The sequence below is a fragment of the Lepus europaeus genome, chromosome 2 (genome assembly GCF_033115175.1).
Source record: "Lepus europaeus isolate LE1 chromosome 2, mLepTim1.pri, whole genome shotgun sequence".
NCBI lineage: Eukaryota > Metazoa > Chordata > Mammalia > Lagomorpha > Leporidae > Lepus > Lepus europaeus.
In genome coordinates this window covers 125,240,817-125,261,143 of record NC_084828.1, presented here as the reverse complement: position 1 = coordinate 125,261,143, position 20,327 = coordinate 125,240,817, and the positions used below count along the sequence as shown (strand labels likewise).

At 43.2% G+C, this 20,327-nt stretch overlaps 2 protein-coding genes across 2 annotated transcripts in view; both read right to left on the bottom strand.

Moving 5' to 3' along the window:
• Positions 1 to 7,108, bottom strand: part of PLCH1 (phospholipase C eta 1) — a 287,303-nt gene extending 280,195 nt beyond the window's left edge. The window contains exon 1 of the mRNA XM_062212704.1: positions 7,056 to 7,108. The gene's annotated coding sequence lies outside the window, so the exon portion shown is untranslated. The remainder of the gene's footprint in view (positions 1 to 7,055) is intronic.
• C2H3orf33 (chromosome 2 C3orf33 homolog) lies at positions 1,280 to 15,244 on the bottom strand. The gene is made up of 5 exons (XM_062212693.1): positions 15,114 to 15,244; positions 12,981 to 13,040; positions 8,432 to 8,579; positions 7,056 to 7,216; positions 1,280 to 2,022 (listed from the first exon to the last, which is right to left on the bottom strand). The coding sequence occupies exons 1-5, from the start codon at positions 15,231 to 15,233 to the stop codon at positions 1,666 to 1,668; spliced, it is 846 nt and encodes a 281-aa protein (XP_062068677.1). The 5' UTR covers positions 15,234 to 15,244; the 3' UTR covers positions 1,280 to 1,665.
• Between the last annotated feature and the right edge of the window lie 5,083 nt (positions 15,245 to 20,327).

Here is a 20,327-nt window from a genome sequence, read left to right as displayed (position 1 = left end):
GCTTTCTCAGGCCATAGCAGAGAGCTGGATCAGAAGAGGAGCAGCCGGGACTAGAACCAGCGCCCATATGGGATGCTTGTGCCTCAGGCCAGGGCTTTAACCCTCTGTGCCACGGCGCAGGCCCATGTACTGTTTTTACAGGAGTCAGCTACCTGGACCAAATAATAGGTCTGACTTTTCTTAGAATAGGGGATGGGGGGGGCGCTGGCATTGTGGAACAGTGGGTTAAGTCACTGCATGCAATGCTGGTAACCCATACGAACGCTAGTTCTAGTCTCAGCTGTTCCACTTCTGATCTAGCTCCCTGCTAATGCACCTGGGAAGGCAGAAGATGATGGCCCAAGGACTTGGGCCCCTGGCACCCACATGGGAGAACTGGATGGAGTTCCAGGATCCTGGTTTCAACCTGGCCCAGGTAGGCTGAGGCCATTTGGAGAGTGAACCAGTGGACAGAAGCACTCTGTCTCTTTCTCTCTCTCTGTAACAGTCTTTCAAATAAATAAATAAAAAATTCTGCAAACTTTGTGGATGTTAGAGGATCACTGCTGACCTTATGAACGGTTATTACCATCTGGATGATTTCAGAAGCAACTTTGTGTGTATATTAGATCCTTTAACAAACTCAAATTGCCTTTAAAAATTACGAAACTTATGATCAGAGCTAGCGCTGTGGCATAGCAGGTTTAGCTGCTGCCTGCAGTGTCGGCATTCCATATGGGTACCAGTTTGATCCCGGCTGCTCCATTTCTAATCCAGCTCCATAATGTGCCTGGGTAAGCAGCGGAAGATAGCCCAAATCCTTAGGCCCCTGCATCCACACAGGAGACCCAGTTGAAGCTCCCCGCTCCTGGCTTCAGCCTGGCCCAGCCCTGGCCGTTGCAGCCACTTGGGGAGTGAACCAGCATATGAAAGACTTCTCTCTCTGGCCCTTTCTCTCCCTCTCTGTAAACTCTGTCTTTCAAATAAATAAATCTTTTTAAAAAAAATTCACAGTCTCACATAGCAATTAACTGGGAAACAGGGCAGTTCAATACTGGCTATTTCAGATCTCAACAATGACCTAAGACAACCCCAGTCTTTTTATTCTCCCTGCTGCCATCCTCAGCAAGTTGTTTCTGGTCCCTTGGGTTCTGCCCTCAGCTAGCAACAGGTAAGTTAGTCATTCTTTATGGCCAGGAATGGTCTCTGTGCCCTTCACTTGTAGCCATGCTCCAAATTCACACGCAGTTAGGAAGCACTGGGAGACAAAGAGTAGCCTCAGTCATAAAGTAGTAGGTATTCCTTTATTATGAATAATGAAAGCTGGTAAGACAGAAAAAATAAATAAATATTCTCCTTACACAAAAATTAAATACAGCTGTCACAAATAACTCAAACAACAAAACGGCCAACAGTTAAACCTTATTTCCAAATATTGGCACCACAATATTTACATCCTTTACCCCAGTGACTTTGTATATTCCTAAAAGTATATTACATGAATCATAATTTCTTAAAATTAATTCTATATAACATTTTATCATAATTATCTTTTAAATATGTAAATACCATTAGACTATAGCTTCGATCATTTGGGGAAATTTTCATTTCAAGGCAATGAAGAATGTACATATATTTACAGAGTTTATTCTTCTGCTTAGGTCACCTGTAAACCTCTTGGATATTTCATCCTTTTCTACGGAAGTGTAAATGACTCATAAGTTCTCTGAACTTCAGTATTAAGGAATAGTTATTCATGTTCTCTTTCCATATTTCATAAGTCATTCTAAATTTTTCATAATAACTTTCTTTTTTCCATATTTCTCTCCATGAGTCTTTAAATTTTTCCAAATAACTTTGTTTTTCAGATTCTTCCTTCCATATTCCTTCTCCTTTTTTTAGGGCTGTTAATTCAGCTTTAAGTAACCTCCTGTGAATTCTCCAATAGAGTTTAGAATTATGATTTAACCCTTTAACAAGAACAGTTTTGCCAAGGCCTCTTCTCAAAATTTCCTCATTTAGATTCACAGTAAAATATCTACCCTAGAATTAAAAAAAAATTATTTAAGAAAATTCTTATACCCATAGCATCTAAATTACTTTAAAAGCATCATTCTTTAATTCTAGTGCTCCAAAGAAAAGCCAAAAATTTAAAACAAAAGGGACTTCAACAGCTTAAAACTGCTATTGCTAAATCCAAGATTTTTTTGCTCAAAGTCAACTGACTCTTTTATATCAAAATTCTCCAGACTCATCCATCTCTAAAGCCAAGAAGTTTAAAATCAATAAAATATACAGAGTGTTTTTTTGGTGCATGGAACTGTGATGCAGTGAGTTAACCAGTGGCTTGGTACCCTGGCATCCCATATCCCAGTGCCTGGTTCCAGTCCCAGTTACTCTACTTCCAATCCAGCTCCCTGATAATGCTCCTGAGAGACAGTAGACATTGGTCCAAGTAGTTAGGTTCCTGTCACCCACATGGGAGATCAAGCTGGAATTTCTGGGTGCTGTCGTTGGCCTGGCTCACCCCTGACTGTTCTGAGTATTTGAGGAGTAAACCAGAGGATGGAAGATTTCTGTGTCTCTCTCTGCCTTTCAAATAATACAGTTTTCAAAAATAAAATTTTTGATAAATATTTAACAATAAATATCCAATACTCATTTTTACATCCTTCCTTACTGAATGAAGGCAAAGTCTGCTTGGATCTACCTAAAGGATTGATGTCTCAGCTTTTATTTCAGTGGTAGGCATTTACCAAGGTCTGGTCAATAAAATGTAGCTGAACACATGGTGTGGGGCTTCCAGGAAAGAAGATAAGATAGAGTTAATGACAATTGTAAAGGTTTTACCATATTTTTCTCATCTTCTAAATTTTATTATCTCAATCCCTTCAGTCAAAGTCAGATTAATTAAAATTCAACCTCACACATTTAGTAAAATTGAAACTGGAGAAATAAATTATTACAATAAGCATATGCTATAGTTTTGTCACCTGGGAAGCAATAAAACGTAAAGATATATAAAGTGTGGGCCCAGGAATCAGGACAAGTTGGTTGGAACACATCTTCCCTAAGAATCCCAACTATTAGTGGGAATGACAACACTAACTTTCTAGGTGATCTTGTGGAAAAGTGAGACAATATAAGCATAGCATTTAGCTCAGGGTCTGGCACACAGAAAACACTCAAAATATGTTATCTTCATCATCAACATAATCATCTTCACTTGTGTTAATTATACTCCTCAACTTACAAGAGAAGATTTTATATTTATAAGGCTTTTGGTATGTTTTATATAATTTTGTAGTATTAATTAAAATGTAAGATGTTTTAAACAGTTTGCTTTAGATCACTTTTGAGAGAACTGATTATGATCTGGACATATTTAAAGTTTTAAAACTAATAGATTTCATTAGGCTTTCTATTAATATTTCAAAAGGCTTTTGAGAATTAGAAAATTCATATATATATATACACATATATAAATGCACACACACATATTTTTAATTTAACAGAGGACACAGAGAGAAGGAAAGCTCTACTCACTGGTTTACTCCCCAGATGTCAATAACATCTGGGACTGGGCCAGGGCCAGGGTCAGGGCCAGGGCTGGAGCCAAGAGCCTGGAACTCAGTCTAGGTCTTCCATGTAGGTGACAAGAAACCAAGTACTTGAGCTATCACTGCTGTCTCCCAGGGTCTGCATTAGCAGAAAGCTGGAATCAGGAGCCGGAAATAGGTATCAAACCCAGGTACTCCAATATGAGACACAGGCAGTCTTAATCACTAAGCCAAATGCCTGCCCCCTAAAGGTTTGTATTTTTTTAAAGATGTATTTGTTGATTGACTGAATGATTGATTGATAAGGCAGAGTTACAGAAGGGAGAGACAGAGAGGGATTTTTCATCTGCTGGTTCACTCTACAAATGGCCACAACAGCTGGGGCTTGGTCAGGCCAAAGCCAGGATCCTGGCACTCCACCCAGGTCTCCCACATGGGTTGCAGTAGCCCAAGTACCTGGGCCATCTTCTGCTGCTTTCCCATGTGCATTAGCAGGGAACTGGATCAGAAGTGGAACAGCCAGGACTCAAGTCAGTGCTCCTCTGAGACACAGGCAACACAAGGGGCATTTAACCTGCTAACCAAAACACTGGCCCTGCCCTTATTGTTTTAATATAAGGTTTTCTCCTTAAAGTGAGTCTTCTGTGTTGTATAATAAGGACTTTTTTTTTAAAGATTTATTTTATTTATTGGAAAGACAAAGTTACAGAGAGAGGTAGAGACAGAGACAGAAGTCTTCCATCTGCTGGTTCACTCCCCAAACAGGGCTGCAATGGCCAGAGCTGGACCACTCCAAAGCTAGGAGCTTCTTTCAGGTCTCCCACATGGGTGCAGGGGCCCAAGGACCTGGGCCATCTTTTTTTTTTCTTAAAGATTTATTTATTTATTTGAACATCAGAGTTATACAGAGAGAGAAGGAGAGGCAGAGAGAGAGAGGGCTTCCATCTGCTGGTTCACTCCCCAACTGGCTGAAACGGCAGGAGCTGTGCCAATCCAAAGCCAGGAACCAGGAGCTTCTTCCAGGTCTCCCATGCGGGTGCAGGGGTCCAAGGACTTGGGACATTTTCTACTGCTTTCCGAGGCCACAGTAGGGAGCTGGATTGAAAGTGGAGCAGCCAGGACTCAAACCAGCAACCATATGGGATGCCAGCACTGCAGGCAGTGGTGCCGGCCATAGTGCTGGCCCCTGGGCCATCTTCTACTGCTTTCCTAGGCACATCAGCAAGGAGTTGGATCAGAAGTGGAGCAGCCAGAACTCGAACTGGCGCCAAATATGGAATGCTGGCACTGCAGGTCTGGGCTTTAACCTGCTGCACCAGAATGTCAGCCCTTATAATAAGGACTTTAAAAAAAAAAAAAAACTGTTCATAATCCTGTCATAACATTTCAATCCTTTTATTTTTCTACATTCCTTATCAGTAGCCACCCACAAACATAAGTTAGAAATCAATCCAGGCCGGCACTGTGGCTCACTTGGCTAATCCTCCACCTGCGGCGCCGGCACCCCAGCTTCTAGTCCCGGGTGGGGCACCGGGTACTAGTCCCAGTTGCTCCTCTTCCAGTCCAGCTCTCTTCTGTGGCCCAGGAGGGCAGCAGAGGATGGCCCAAGTGCTTGGGTCCCTGCACCCGCATGGGAGACCAGGAGGAAGTACCTGGCTCCTGGCTTCGGATCGGTGCAGCGCCGGCCATAGCAGCCATTAGGGGGGTGAACCAACGGAAAGAAGACCTTTCTCTCTGTCTCTCTCTCACTGTCTATAACTCTCTGTCTCTCTCTCTCTCACTGTCTAACTCTGCCTGACAAAAAAATAAAATAAAATAAATCAATCCAGATACAATTTTGTATTCTGCTTTTCAAAAAAAATTGTCACAAATTTTTCCATGTTGTTGAAATCTTCATAACTATAACAGTGACAGCTACATATGCCTTGAAGTGAAGTAAGCCTATCTTGCAGTCATGGAAAGAAAGATGAAAAAAGGCACATCTAAGCATTCAAGACAGTGAATGAGCAAACTGTCACTCCTTGTTATACAAATGCTATGGTCAAGCATAAAGGTAAGAACATTCAGAGGCAACGCCTTCAGACAGCTGACCGCACACTGAACATAAATAGGACTGGAAAAGGTTCAATTTAGAGTTAAAAAACTACACACTATGACATACCTATTAACAAAGCACCTGGCAAGACTGGGCAATATTTACCTTCTAAAAACACCCTTGCTCTCTGAAGTTCCCAGCTGAAAGCTGCACGCAACAAGCTATTTCTAATAACAAGTATGTTATAATATACCTATATATAAACACATGTGTAAAATATTTCTTAAAGTAACAATGCCAGTCATTAATAATTTGAAAGCTTTTTTCTTTTTCTAAATTTTAAAAAGTTTACTTGAAAGGCAAAGTTACAGAGAGGTAGAGGCAGAGAGAGAGAGAGAGAGAGAGAGAGAGGGAGAGAGAGATCGGTCCTCCATCTACTGGATCATTCCCCCAAATGGCTGCAACGGCCAGAGCTGAGCTGATCTGAAACCAGGAGCCAGGAGCTTCTTCCGGGTCTCCCATGTGGGCCATCCTCTACTGCTTTCCCAGGCCATAGCAGAGAGCTAGATTAGAAGCAAAGCAGCTTCTGGTGCCCATATGAGATGCAGGCAGCAGCTTTACCTGCTATGCCACAGTGCCAGCCCCACATTTTTATTTTTATAAAATAATTTTTATTTATTTATGTCCATATTTATTTGAAAGGCAAAGATACAGAGACAGAGAGAGATCTTCTATCCATTGGTTCACTCTCCACCACCCAAAACAGCAGAGGCTAGGCCAGTGCAAAGCCAGGAGGCTGAAACTCAATGTGGATTGCCCATGTGGGTAGGTGTCAGGAACCCTAGGACTTGAGCCCTCATTCGATGCCTTAGAAAGAAGCTGAAGGGGCCGCTGCTCTACTTCCGATTCAGCTCTCTGCTGTGGCCTGGGAAAGCAGTATAGGATGGCCCAAGTCCTTAGGCCCCTGTACCCGCCTGGGAGACCGGAAGGGGTTCCTGGCTTCCAGCTTCGGATCGGCGCAGCTCCAGCTGTTGCAGCCAATTGGGGAGTAAACCAGCAGATGGAGGACCTCTCTCTCTGCCTCTCCTTCTCTCTCTGTGTAACTCTGGCTTTCAAATAAATAAGTAAATCTTTAAAAAAAAAAAAATCAAAAAAAAAAAAAAATCAAAAGCAGAGTCTGGCCTCAAAATCCAGGCATTCCAATATGATATGTGGGAGTCTTCACTGCCGGGCCAAAAGCCTGCTTCTGAAGTGTTTTCCTGTCAATTTCTATTTTTTTCTACAATAAATATATATTACATATGTAACTAAAATTTCATAACAAGGTTTATATAATAAAAACATGGTTCTTGATATATAATCACTATTAGTAGCAGTTTTAAAATATTTTAAAAATTCAGAGCCCATTATAAATATATGGCATTATGATTTAATGTGCTTACAAATAAATAATGAAATATCGCTCGTTTTATACCTCTTACCCTATTCACTAACAGGTAGCAGAAGAGTGCCGAATTCTCCTTTCCAAGAAGTTGGAACCACAGCAACTGGGAAGGCTTCAGCTCCTTTTGTAACCACATCTTCCCAGACTCAGCGAGTTCTACCCCAGCCAACTTAACCAGCAAAGTACCACATGGCTCCTCTAAAAATAGTAGAAAAAAATTTAGCTTTAACAGCATGTTGCAAAAGCAAATTCCAAAGCCATTTAGAAAACACCTGAATATACTGTGCTTATTTATAAATACCCAGACTCTCTAAATTTTGGTTCATTTATTTCTATATTCAAGTTATAAAACAATACAAGTATGTAACAAATTGAATAATTTCAAACAACAATTTCAAACAACAATTTCAGTAAAGTTCCAAGAACAAGATTTAACCAACTGTCAAGATTTACTTCTATACATATATATGTAAAACTACAGACATGTCTTTTAACAACATCAGCTGTTACTACCAATAAAATTGTAAAAACTATATTCTAATTTAATAATATTACAGGAATATCTTCCAATTTCAACAAATATTGTTCTATACCATGATTTTTAAAATTTTTAAATTTTTTTGTTTTAGAAAGGCAGATTTCATCAATTATTAATTTTCCCCATATGTATAATCTCTATCACATAATCTCTATAGAAAATATCACTAAAATAAGTGAGATAGAAAAGAAAGGTTGGGGGCCCACCAGAAGAAGCTCCTGGCTCCTGGCTTTGGATTGGTGCAGCTCTGGCCGTTGCGACCAATTGAGGAGTGAACCAGCGGATAGAAGACCTCTCTCTCTCTCTCCCTCTCTCTCTCTCTCTCTGGCTCTCCTCTCTTTGTGTAACTCTGACTTTCAGATTATTGAATAAATTAAAAAAGAAAAGAGAAGAGAAGAGAAGAGAAGAGAAGAGAAGAGAAGAGAAGAGAAGAGAAGAGAAGAAAAGGTGGGGAACAAGGCCTTCTGAGGTTTCCTTCGGCTCTGAAATTTTGATTCTATGCACCATGACATATAAACACATAATATGATGCGAAACTCATTAATAGCAATAAGCATATATAGCAATTTTAGTACTGTGGCATGGCTCAATATCAGGAGTCAGATTTCTATTGAATCTTGCTCATGGAATTGTGCAGTACACAGGCTGGACAACCACAGAGGGCAACCTTACTGCCTGAGCTCTGACTGTGGCCATCTCGGGAGTGAACCAGTGGATGGAAGACACCTCTCTCTCTCTCTCTCTCTCTTTCTCTCTCTCTCTCTTTCTGCCTCTCTGTAACTCTGCCTTTCAAATAAAATAAATAAATCTTTTTTTTAAAAAAAAAGGAATGCTACAATAGTTATTTAGTTTTATTGTTTTTGTATCTTACTTACTTCTCCAGGATGGTATTATAGGTAAAGCAATTGGAATATGTTCAATTTCTAAACCATTCTCAGTTATTCGGCGTAATCGTCCACGTAGCTTAACGTTCTTTCTTATAAATTCTACTGGAATATCTGAAGAGCTTGTAAATTTTGCTGTCTGTAGATTTACAAGGAGAAAAATAATTATAATTATTTTTTCATTTAAAATTTAAAATGTCAAAATGTTATGTAAACATTCAACAAGATGACATATCCATCAAAAATGTTTTTCTTAATACTAATATTTTAACATGATTTAATCAAACTATTTATAGAAACCTTATTTAGAACTCATTATTCACCACTATTCACTCTTTTTCTATGTCAAGTGATTGCATGGAGGACATTAAACAAATTCCTACCCTCTAAAAGCTTACAATATCAAAATATGACACCACCTGTCAAAAGGCAGTGAGTTGCATCACACAAATCTGTTTAAACAGTCTTTATTTCCCATTCTACATATGTACAATCCTATTCTTTATATGGATATATTCTATTTTATATATATACAATCTATTTATGCATATACTGCTGAAAAAATTTAAAGCTGAGTCAAATTAAATTATAACTTTTAATTGACAATATTTTCTTCCTTTTTCTCTTATAGAAGATAATATTTTTTGTTAAGAAAGGAAAAAAGAAGTCAACAGTTAGAATTTGCTTCAATCTCTATATCCCAGATGAGGTCCTAAGGTTAGGCAACATTTTATAGCTGTATCTTCCACAACAACAACACTACAACCTTCATCAATAATCATGGCTAATGATTCTCTCACATAAGAGAAGGATAAACTAGTACCCAACTTACTAAGACAGTAGAGTTCAACTGAACTTTTTATTTTAAAGATATTTATTTATTTGAAAGTCGGAGTTAACAATGAGGGAGGAAGAGACAGAGAGAAGAGGGACCTTCCATCCACTGGCCCACTCTCCAAATGGCCTCAACAAGCAGGGTTGGACCAGGTCAAAGCCAGGAGCCAGGAGCTTCATAGGTATCTCCCACATGGATGCAGGGCCCCAAGCAGGCGCCATCCTCTGCTGCATTCCAGGCACATTAGCAGGGAGCTGGATCAGAAGTCAAGTGGTAGGGCCGGCACTGTGGCGCAATGGGTTAACACCCTGGCCTGAAGTGCTTGCATTGCATATGGGCGCCTGTTCGAGACTCAGCTGCTCCACTTCCGATCCAGCTCTCTGCTGTGGCCTGGGAAAGCAGTAGAAGATGGCCCAAGTCCTTGGGTCCCTGCACCCCTGTGGGAGACCTGGGAGAAGCTCCTGGCTCCTGGCTTTGGATCGGCGCAGCTCCGGCCATTGCAGCCAATTGGGGAGTGAGTCATCCGATGGAAGACCTCTCTCTCTTTCTGCCTCTCCTCTCTCTGTGTAACTCTGACTTTCAAAGAAATAAATAATTCTTTAAAATAAAAAGAAATCAAGTGGCTGGGACATGAACTGACACCCATATGGGATGCCAGTGCTGCAGATAGCAGCTTAACCTGCTGAGCCACAGCGCTGCCCCTGAACTGCATATTTTCATAAATGAGAGCAATGTAGCAGAGCAATCCAGAATGTGGAATGTCTTATGGGCTAAATGACTTGGTTTCTCTAAGTCAATGCCTTGGGAATAAAGAGGGTGCAATTGGGGCTGAGAGAAAAAGTTTAAGGACTCACGTTATTTCTTAAAATCTTTGGCATAATTCACCAGTGAAGCCACCAGGTGCACACTCTTGCTCTGCCTGGGGATTTTTGATTATTGATTTAACCTCTTCCCTAGTTATAGGTCCATTTGAATTTTTATATTTTTTCATTATTCCGTCTTGAAAGGTTTTGTGTTTCTAGAAATTTATTCATTTCAACTGTTATCCAGTTTGTTGATATACAATGGGTTCACAGTACTCTCTTACAGTTTTTACTTTTATTTCTAAAGAACTGGTAATAATGACCTAACTCTGATCTCTGACTTTAATAATTTCAATCTTTTCTCTTTTTTCTTAATCTATCTATATACAAAAATTAATTCAAAATGGATCAAAGACCTAAACATAAGAGCTAAAGCTATAAAGAAAACATGGAGCAAAAGCTTCACAACATTTAATTTGGTGATGATTTCTTCAATGTTACCCCAAAGGCATAGGCAAAAATAAGCAAAGAGGCAAACTGGACTTAATGAAAATTAAAAACGTGTGCATCAACAGAAAAGGCAGCCTACAGAATGGGGAAAAATATTTGCAACCCAAGTATCTAATGAGGCGGGGGGGAGTGATGGGGGACGGCAGGCACTTGGCCTAGAGGTTAAGAGGCTAGTTCAGATACCTACATTCCATGTCCCAGTGCCTGGGTTCAATGCCTGGTTCTGGCTCCTAACTGAAGCTTCCCACTAATAAAGCCTCAAATAGCTGGATTCCTGACACCCAACCCTCCCCTTCCTTTTCCCTCTGTCCCTCTCAAATAAGTAAATACATAAATAATTTTAAAACATCGGATAAGGGATTCATATAGAAAATACAGAAAGAACTCCTAAAACTCAACAACCAAAAAGCAGATCTGATTCAAAAATGAGCCAAAGACTCTTTTCTTTTCTAAAGAACAGGAACAGAAGGTCAATAAATATGTAAAAAGATGCTCAGCATCACTAATCATGAAAGAAACAGAAATTAAAACCACAATGAAATATCATCTTACCCTCATTAGGATGGCTATCAAAAAGTGACTATCCAAAACATAGCAAATAACAGTGTTAGGGTTAGTGCCGCTGCATAGCGGGCTAAGCCCCTGCCTGCAGCGCTGGCATCCCATATGGGCACCAGTTCGTGTCCCGGCTGCTCCTCTTCTGATCCAGCTCTTTGTTTATGGCCTGGGAAAGCTGTGAAGATGGCCCAAGTCCTTGGGCCCCTGCACCCACGTGGGTGACTTGGAAGAAGGTCCTGGCTCATGGCTTCAAATCAATTCAGCTCTGGCTGTTGCAGCCATTTGGAGAGCGGACAGAAGACCTTTCTTTCTGTCTCTCCCTCTCTCTGTCTGAGACTCTACCTCTCAAATAAATAAATCTTAAAAAAAAAAAAAAAAAAAACCACCAGCATTAGTATTATAATTCTACAGTGAAGAATTATGTGAAGAAACTGGAACTATGGCACCCTATTGGTAGGAATGCAAAATGGTACAGCCACCACAGGAAACAATGACTCAGAAACTCCACTTCTGGGTATACACTCAAAAAAGCGGAAAGCAGAATCTCAGAGAAATATTTGTACATCCATGTTCACAGCAGCATTATTCATAGTAACAAAAATGTGGAAGCGGCCAGCGCCACGGTACCCTGGGTTCTAGTTCCAGTTGAGGCACCAGATTCTGTCCCGGTTGCTCCTCTTCCAGTCCAGCTCTCTGCTGTGGCCCAGGAGGGCAGTGGAGGATGGCCCAAGTGCTTGGGCCCTGCACCTGCATGGGAATCCAGGAGGAAGCACCTGGCTCCTGGCTTAGGATCGGCGTAGCACGCCAGCCGCAGCACACCAGCCATAGCAGCTGTCTGGGGAGTGAACCAATAGAAAAAAGGAAAACCTTTCTCTCTGTCTCTCTCTCTCTCTCACTGTCTAACTCTGCCTGTCCAAAAAAAAAAAAAAAAAAAAAAAAGTGTAAGCAACCCAGATGTCCATCAAAAAATAAAATGTGGGCTACACATACAATGGCATACTATAAGCATTCAAAAAAACTGAAATCCCAATATATTCAATAATGTGGGTAAATCTTGAGAATATCCTTCTACGAAATAAATCAGTCACAAAATGACAAATGCGGTAGGATTCCACTCATATCAGCAGGTACGGGGCCAAAATCAAAGGGACAGAAAGTGGAATAATGGTGGTCGGGGCTGTGGGGGCAGGGAAGGGAGTTACCTTGGTGGGCATAGTTTCAGTTCTGCAAGATGAAGAGTTCTGGTGACAGACAGTGGTATTTGCTGAACAACAACATGAATGTACTGAATATCACAGAACCACATATAGAATTAAAAGTTGTTACGTGATAAATTTTGTTATGTGCATTTTACCAAAATTTAAAAAGTGAAAAATACATTTTTAAATTTTGAATTATCAAATGCATATCTACTATATCTATCAAAAACATTAAAAGGGGCCCCCAAAAAGCATAAACTACTCAGTGTTAAGGGAATAATTCAACTGTGAGCCAGATCTAAATGCACCATAGAAAATAATCTTTTAGGTATTCCACAACATCTGAAATGTGAGTGTAGTGATTATAACATTCTAAGAAACTAAAACTTTTCAAATTCCTCTCTAAGCATGAAAAAAGTAATTATGGAAATACAATTGCTTTCTTTAATATCTTATGGATGTGTTACTTTTAAATCAGGATTTTATACTATGCTCATTATTCTAAAATATTATTCAAAGGCTTCTCATATGAATAACAAAATTATATAGTTCTTGAGATAAAAATTATCTTTAGAAGTGGGAATAAATTAACTGTCTGTTGTTTATTATAATGTCTTTTTCATTTGTCAACTTACCAGTCGAACACTCCTTAGAAGTAACATTAGCCCAGCCACAGCCATTACAGTGCTGATGTTCTATGGAAAGAAATTTAACGATTAATCCTCATTAAGTATCATTCACAACAGTGAAAGCACTAATTAGAAGGACTAGAAAAGAATACTGTCCTCCCTATATCTATTTAAACAACTCATTCTTCAAATAAAGGCCCACTGCTTCCAAAAAGTGTCCACCAACTCACTAATTTTACCTTCTTTCAATTTTTTAAAAGATTTATTCATTTATTTGAAAGGCAGAGTTACAGAGAGGGAGAGGCAGAGGCAGATAGTCTTCCATTCGCTGGTTCACTCCCCAAGTGTCCCCAACAGTCAGGGCTGGGCCAGTCTGACACCAGGAACTAGGGGCTTCATCCAGGTCTCCCACGTGGGTGCAAGGGCCCTAGTACTTGGGCCATTCTCCACTGCTTTCCCAAGTGCAATAGCAGGGAGCTGCATTGGAGTGGAGCAGCCGGGCCAACAGCTTAATCTGCTATGCCACAGCACTGGCCCCCTTAGAGATGTCTTTAAATGTTTCATTTAAACGGAGTAGACTCAAAGGAATTTAATTAAAAATTAAAGATTCATGAAATTCCCTCTAAAAAGAGTAATAGTCTAACCTACTTTACTTCAATAAACACAACTAGGTATTTAAGAAATGAGTTTGGGCCAGCACCGTGGCTCACTTGGCTAATCCTCCACCTGTGGCACTGGCACCCCGGGTTCTAGTCCCAGTTGAGGCACCAGATTCTGTCCCAGTTGCTCCTCTTCCAGTCCAGCTCTCTGTTGTGGCCCGGGGAAGGCAGTGGAGGATGGCCCAGGTGCTTGGGCCCTGCACCTGCACGGGAGACCAGGAGAAGCACCTGGCTCCTGGCTTTGGATCCGCGCAGCGCACCATTTAGGGGATAAACCAACGGAAGGAAGACCTTTCTCTCTGTCTCTCTCTCTAACTCTGCCTGTCCAAAAAAAAAAAAAAAAAGTTTGAAAGTAGACACAAGGGGACATTCTTTGGGTGGGTATTGTGATTGATTTATTTGGAATAATATGTTCACGTGCTGTCTTAGACCCCTTCCTCTCACAATTCTTATGAGGTCAGTTTTCAAAATGTTTATTTATTTTTGCCCATCTACTTGAAAGACAGGGAGTGGGAGAGGGAGAGAGTGATCCATCCTCTGGTTCACCCCTCAAATGCCTACAACAGGTAGGGCTGGGCCAGGCCAAAACCAGGAGCTGGGGACTCAACCTGGGTCTCCCACATGTGTGGCAGGGAGCCAAGGATTGGAGCCATCGCCAGCTGCTTCCCAGGAACCACATTTGCGGAAGCGCCATCTAAAGTGCAAGAGCCAGGGCTCCAACCAGGCGCTCTGGCTGCGCCAACGCCTGCCCCATTCAGCAGAATGTTTAAGCTAACCAGTCCTCCTGAAAAGCGTCTTCTTCGCTTGGTTTCCAGGACACCTGGCTTTCTTGATGGTTCTTCTTCCCTTATCAGTCTTTCCTGTCCTCCCATCCCCCAGGTCTCGGGCCCAGGGTGTCTTCAGCAGCTTTTCGCACCTGCTCCAAGACGCCATTCAATCCCACGGCTTTTAAATCCTACTCAAGGTTCCCGAAGCTCAGTACCAAAGTGGTGCACCGAGTTCTGATCGCCCTTTTACTCCATCGCTTTTGTCTACAACCGCAACCACAACTCCGCGTCCAAGTCTAACCAACATCTTCACATTCGTGCGCCGCCGTGGTGCACCTGAGCGAAAAGTTCTCTAGACTTTTCCCCAACAAGCCATCTACTCCAACGCCTTCCCCACAGGGGCATCTTTTTTATCGCCGCCGTCAATCAGCCCAGTGGCAGCTGCCGCTGGGCCCAACTCCCCACCGGGGTCTGAGCCGCACTCCTCCCGCCAGGCCCGCGCTTAGCTTCAAGTCCGCCTCCGTCCTCTGCGGTGTCCGGCCCCTGCCGCCATGAGGCCGGATCGCCGCCCGGCCCGCACGCGGACCCTGCCGCGTCGCCATCCCGGGCCCACGCCCCCGCGGCCCTGCTGCCCTGCCCGGCCTGGACGAGACGGCCGGCCTGAGGCCCGCGGGGCTCGGAACTTGCAGGCTCGCGCCGCGCCGCCCGCTCACCCGGACGAGGCGCAGGTGGTCGTCCGCCCACTGAGAGATCCCCGCCACCACGTTGGGCGCCGTTTTCTCCCTGTCTGGCGATGACGAAACAGGCTCCGCGGGCCGGCCACGTCCCGCCATGTTCCCGGCATCGAGCGAGCGCGCGGCGCGTTCCTCAGGCGGACGCCAGGGGGCGCCCTTCCCCTGTGGCCCGGCGGTGACCCCGCGGCCTCCCTTGACCCGTGGGCTGCCCTCCGTGTCCCAGGTGTCAGACAGCTGAACGGTGGTCTCTCCGCGTTTATGCAGGGCTTTGCGTGGCGGAGGAGATGGCTGTGCGGCAGCGAAATGCCGGCCCTGCAGGTGGGGTGATTATAAGTCGATGAAGAGAAGGTGCATTCCTTCCAGCTGCTCCCAAACGTGATCCCGTGCATACTGCGGGTGTCTAAGTTGTGCTATAAAGCTTTCAGAGTTGCTCAGGAAGACTAGTCTCAGATGCTCTACTCTTTGAACCTTTAATTAACTATAAGGGGATCTTCAAAAAGTCGTGGGAAATCTGCGTTCTGAAGAAACTATATGTGTATTTTTAAAAAATGTCTTTTTTGCACCGCAATAAATATCTGGGGCAGGTGTTGTGGTGCCGTGTGGTTAGGCCACGGCTTGGGACATCCACACTGCGTTACCAGAGTTCCTGTTTGAGTCCTGGCTCCTCCGGTTCCTTTTCTTCCGATACAGCTGCCCGCTAATGCATCCGGAAGGCAACAGATGATAGCCGAAATACCTTGGTCCCTGTCACCCACATTGGGAGACCTGGAAGCAGTTCCTGGCCTCTGGCTTTGGCCTGGCCCAGCATGTTTGTGCGTGTCTGAACCACGAAGGACAGTAGAAGGAACCTCTAACAGTGTCCCAGAGAGAGCCATTTGCATGGGAAAGGGCAGGAGGCCCCGCTCTCTGCCAGCTCCTATTAGACCACTTCGCAGTGATAGAGTGATCTGTATCTGCACTGTCCAGTTCAGTAGCCGATAGCCCACTATGTCCATTGCCTGCTTGAAATGTGCTTGTGCAACTGAGGAGCTGAATGTTCTTTAAAAATTTACTTATTTTTATTTATTTGAAAGAGTGACAGAGGGAAAGATATTCCACCTGCTGGTTCACTTCCTAAATGTCTGCAACAGCTGCGGCAGGGTCAGACCAAAGACAGGAGCCAAAAAACTCAATTTGCATCTCCCATGTGGGTGGCAGGTACCCAAGAACACCTATTGCTTCCCAGAATGCATTAGTAGGAGCCTGGATAGGAAACAAGCAAGGAGTCAAACCAAGCACCTGATATGCGATTCAAACATCTTGAGAAACATTTATTTTTAAGATTTATTTATTTATTTGAAAGAGTTACAGAGAGAGGACACAGAGAAGGAGAGAGACATCGTCCATCCACTGGTTCACTCCCCAAATGGCTGCAACAGCCAGCAGGCTGGGCCAGCCCAAAGCCAGGAGCCAGGAACTTCTTCCGGATCTCCCACGTGGGCGGCAGGGGTCCAAGTACTGGGCCATTTTCTGTTGCTTTCCCAGGTGAAGTAGCAGGAGCTGGGTGGACAGTGGAGCAGCCAGGACTGGAGCCCCCATATGGGATGCATCTGTGGCAGGCAGCAGCTTAATCTCCTGCACCACAGTGCCAGTCCCCCCACGCAGCCTCTTAACGATTCTATCAAATGCCTGACTCAGGAACTGAATTTTTAACTTCATCAGTCTTAATTTAAATAATCACCTATGGGTGGTGGCTACTATATTGGACAGCATAGATATACTGATGAAATCTTATTTTATGCAAACGCTATCTTTAAAAAATCAAAATAGAATATGTTGTGTTCCTAATAACACATTATGAGTGGTGTCTTCCAGGAGCATATAGTCTCAGAACAGCCAATAAAAAGTAAGCATAACCAGCTAATACTTGGGTCCTGCTTACTATGTGCCAGGCATTGTTCTAAGTGCTTTTCATATGTTAACTCCCTTGATCCTCACAGCAACCTTATGAGGTAGGCACTATTATTAACCACAGTTTTGAAGAACTATGCACAGAATGATTAAAGCAAGAGCCAAGGTTGCTTAGCCAAGAAGTGGTAAACTGGGTGTTGTGCCAGGATTCAACTTAGCCAGCTGACTCAGTCTCAGCACTCAACAGGGCCTCCCTTTAGACAAGGAGCCACATCAGAAAAATTATTATATAATTTTCCACTGAGGGTAGAACCCAAGTTATTTTGGAGAAAATTGAAATACAAAGACATGCCATAACCAAAATCCTAAATCACTATTTCAAATACAAATAAATAAATCTGTGCATTAATATATTTTGAAACCTTTAATTAGTAAATACAAAAAATATGAATTTCTTAATGGGAAATTATTTTCCTAATAATGCTCCATTTACTTTTCCAGTGTCCTTTATCTGTTACCTCCTTTCTGCTATCGGTCTCCCTGTCCAATCCGAAGACATGCTAGATCATTCTACTTTTCCATTACAAAATCTTTTATATTTATTTATTTATTTATTTTTTGACAGGCAGAGTGGATAGTGAGAGAGAGACAGAGAGAAAGGTCTTCCTTTTTGCCATTGGTTCACCCTCCAATGGCCGCTGCGGCCTGCACATCTCGCTGATCCGAAGCCAGGAGCCAGGTGCTTCTCCTGGTCTCCCATGCGGGTGCAGGGCCCAAGGACTTGGGCCATCATCCACTGCCTTCCCGGGCCATAGCAGAGAGCTGGCCTGGAAGAGGGGCAACCGGGATAGAATCTGGCGCCCCAACCAGGACTAGAACCCGGTGTGCCAGCGCCGCAAGGCGGAGGATTAGCCTGTTAAGCCACGGTGCTGGCCTACAAAATCTTTTTAAATTTTTTTTATTTTGTATTTATCTGAAAGGCAAAGAGACAAAGAGTGAAAGAGACAGGGACAGAGATCTTCCACCCACTGGTTTACTGCCCGCCACTGCCAGGACTGAGCCTTGCTGATGCAGCAGAGCCTTGATCTCTTGCTGGGGTGCATCCCACGCTCCAGGCTGAATGCCTTCTTCACTGATGGGTGTCCCCACCATAAGTTCGTACTGCTTGGTCCTCCATTTATAACACAAAGCAAAACAGCATTTTTGTATTTAAATGAAAAATAACAAAAAACAAAAAAATGATATGGGTGTGTGGGTGTCAGTTATTCTAAAGGAGGGAAACGTCCTGGTCAAGGGAGCCAAATTGGAGGTGAACAATATGCTGTAAAACTGAGCAAGTTTCCTTCTGAGTGGGGATGGAGGGGGCAGTGGGTGAGAAGTTGGTGCCTCGGGCCTATGGTCCCTCATTGCTGCTGTAGGCTTACCCTGCCCTGCCCCTCCTGGAGGAGGTAGACACTGGTCACTTAGCAGGGGGATACACATTAATAGCAGTCAAGTGTGCCATGGCTTTGAAAGACACGCACACTTGACCATGCAAGATTAGAAGAGTTGCTAGTCAAGTTGAGCATGTTACTGATAGGGCACTCAGGTTACTTTTTAGTAACTTCCTCTCATGCAGTCATGTTTTCCTAGTCTCAACTCCCAGGGCTCTCAGGGTAAGAAGTGCCAGTGGGGCCACTCCGCCCTGCTAGCCCATCCTGTCTGCAAGAAACTAAGGTGTTCCCAGAGCTGCTGTCCGTGTGTGTTCCAGCCAACTAAATCGAGTCCAGTCCTCCCAACCAAACTCGATGTCAGTGGGGAACGCAGGTTTTTCTCTCTGCTAAGATCTGTGGTTCACACGTGTGCAAGATACATGCCAGCCGCAGCCCCACTTGCTTCACAATTGTGCTGGGAGCATAGGGGAGTCCTGCAGGCAGCACTTCCCTTCTGTAGGTATGGGGCTTCCTCTCCCCTCCCATTCTGTTGGGGGGTGCAGCTGGCGTGGTGGAGACCATCTCCCTTGGTTGCTCTTGAACTGCTGTGGTTGCTTGCCCCTGCCTACTGGGTGGAAGGTGACCCCAATAATTGCTGGGTGCATGCACACGAGGTGGGGTGGCTGCTATCTACCCGTGTCCAAAAATGGAGCCAGCATTTCCACCCCTGGCTGCAGGTCTCTGTTGTAGCAAGGGAGAGAGACAAGCCACTCCCCCCCATCCCCTGCCCGCCTCTGGGTGAGCAGTCACTCCACTGTGCTGCAGGATCCTGGTCAGACTCAAAGAGGTACAGTCACTAAGCTCTCCCTCCCACTGTATCGACGGCGGTGTGGGCCCATGGAGTCCGATTCTCACCTCGTTTGGCAGAGCAGGCGCCTTCCTCCCTGGATCCAAGCTGCTGGGTCTTTTGCTGCGTGTCTACTCTTCTGCACAGGTCTGGGCCGTTTCTACTGCTGTCACAGGATCTCCCACTGCAATTCCCCTGCAGCTTTACCCTGAGAGTGTACTGCAGCTTTACCCTGAGAGTGTACTGTCTCCACTTGTTAAACATTAGTTTTGGCCAGCCTAAATCATACCATTGTCTCTATTCCACCATTTTGGAACCCCCAATACAGCTGATATTTTAACATGATGTTTGGGTCAATTTTTTTAGAGAGTAAATGTCATAATTAATCAAATAGTTTTCATTCTGCTACATAAACTATGTTCTCCTACAAAATGTCCACTTCTCTCCCTCACAATAAAGCAAACTTCGTTAAAAGCAATCTTTATAATCCAATCGTGAAATGAAAAGTTTCTAGTCACTTCTGGGACAGGGCATGGATCCTCTACAATAGTCTGCCCTGATATAGGGCCTGCATCCACCAAAACAGAATTCCAGAAAGCTAAATGCTCTCCATGCCCACTCTTCCCTGCTAACACATTACAGGAGTAAAATGAAGACTTGCATAGTAATTTTGATCAGCTCTGTCTCAAATCAAATAGTCACATTAAATGTACCATGGTCAAATCACCCATTTATAAACTCAAGTAGGAAGAATATGATCTATAAAGTATCTTAAGTCTTCTACAGAAAATCAAGTTAATTAAAATTAGGCTTGCTATGTACCAAACATATTGGTTATAAAGTTTCAGCAGTTACAACGTAAAATAATAGCACCTTCCCTTCTGTAACTAAAATGGTTCTTATTAAATATATTAATGTTAGCTGTTATTGTTTTCTAAGTTTTTCTTTCTCTAAAACTCAGGTAAAATTCATTTTGAGAAAATGCAGGGAATGTTTCCAATAAGCCATTTCTTTTTTTTTTTTTTTTTTTGACAGGCAGAGTGG

What these genes read in the sequence shown, in the direction of transcription:
- C2H3orf33 (XM_062212693.1), bottom strand. Translation starts at nt 15,233, where the DNA reads ATGGCGGGACGTGGCCGGCCCGCGGAGCCTGTTTCGTCATCGCCAGAC. An exon ending in ACCACCTGCGCCTCGTCCGG is followed by an intron (nt 13,041 to 15,113) that starts GTGAGCGGGCGG and finishes TTCTTTCCATAG; the next exon opens with AACATCAGCACTGTAATGGC. An exon ending in GCTACCTGTTAGTGAATAGG is followed by an intron (nt 2,023 to 7,055) that starts GTAAGAGGTATA and finishes TTTTAATTCTAG; the next exon opens with GGTAGATATTTTACTGTGAA.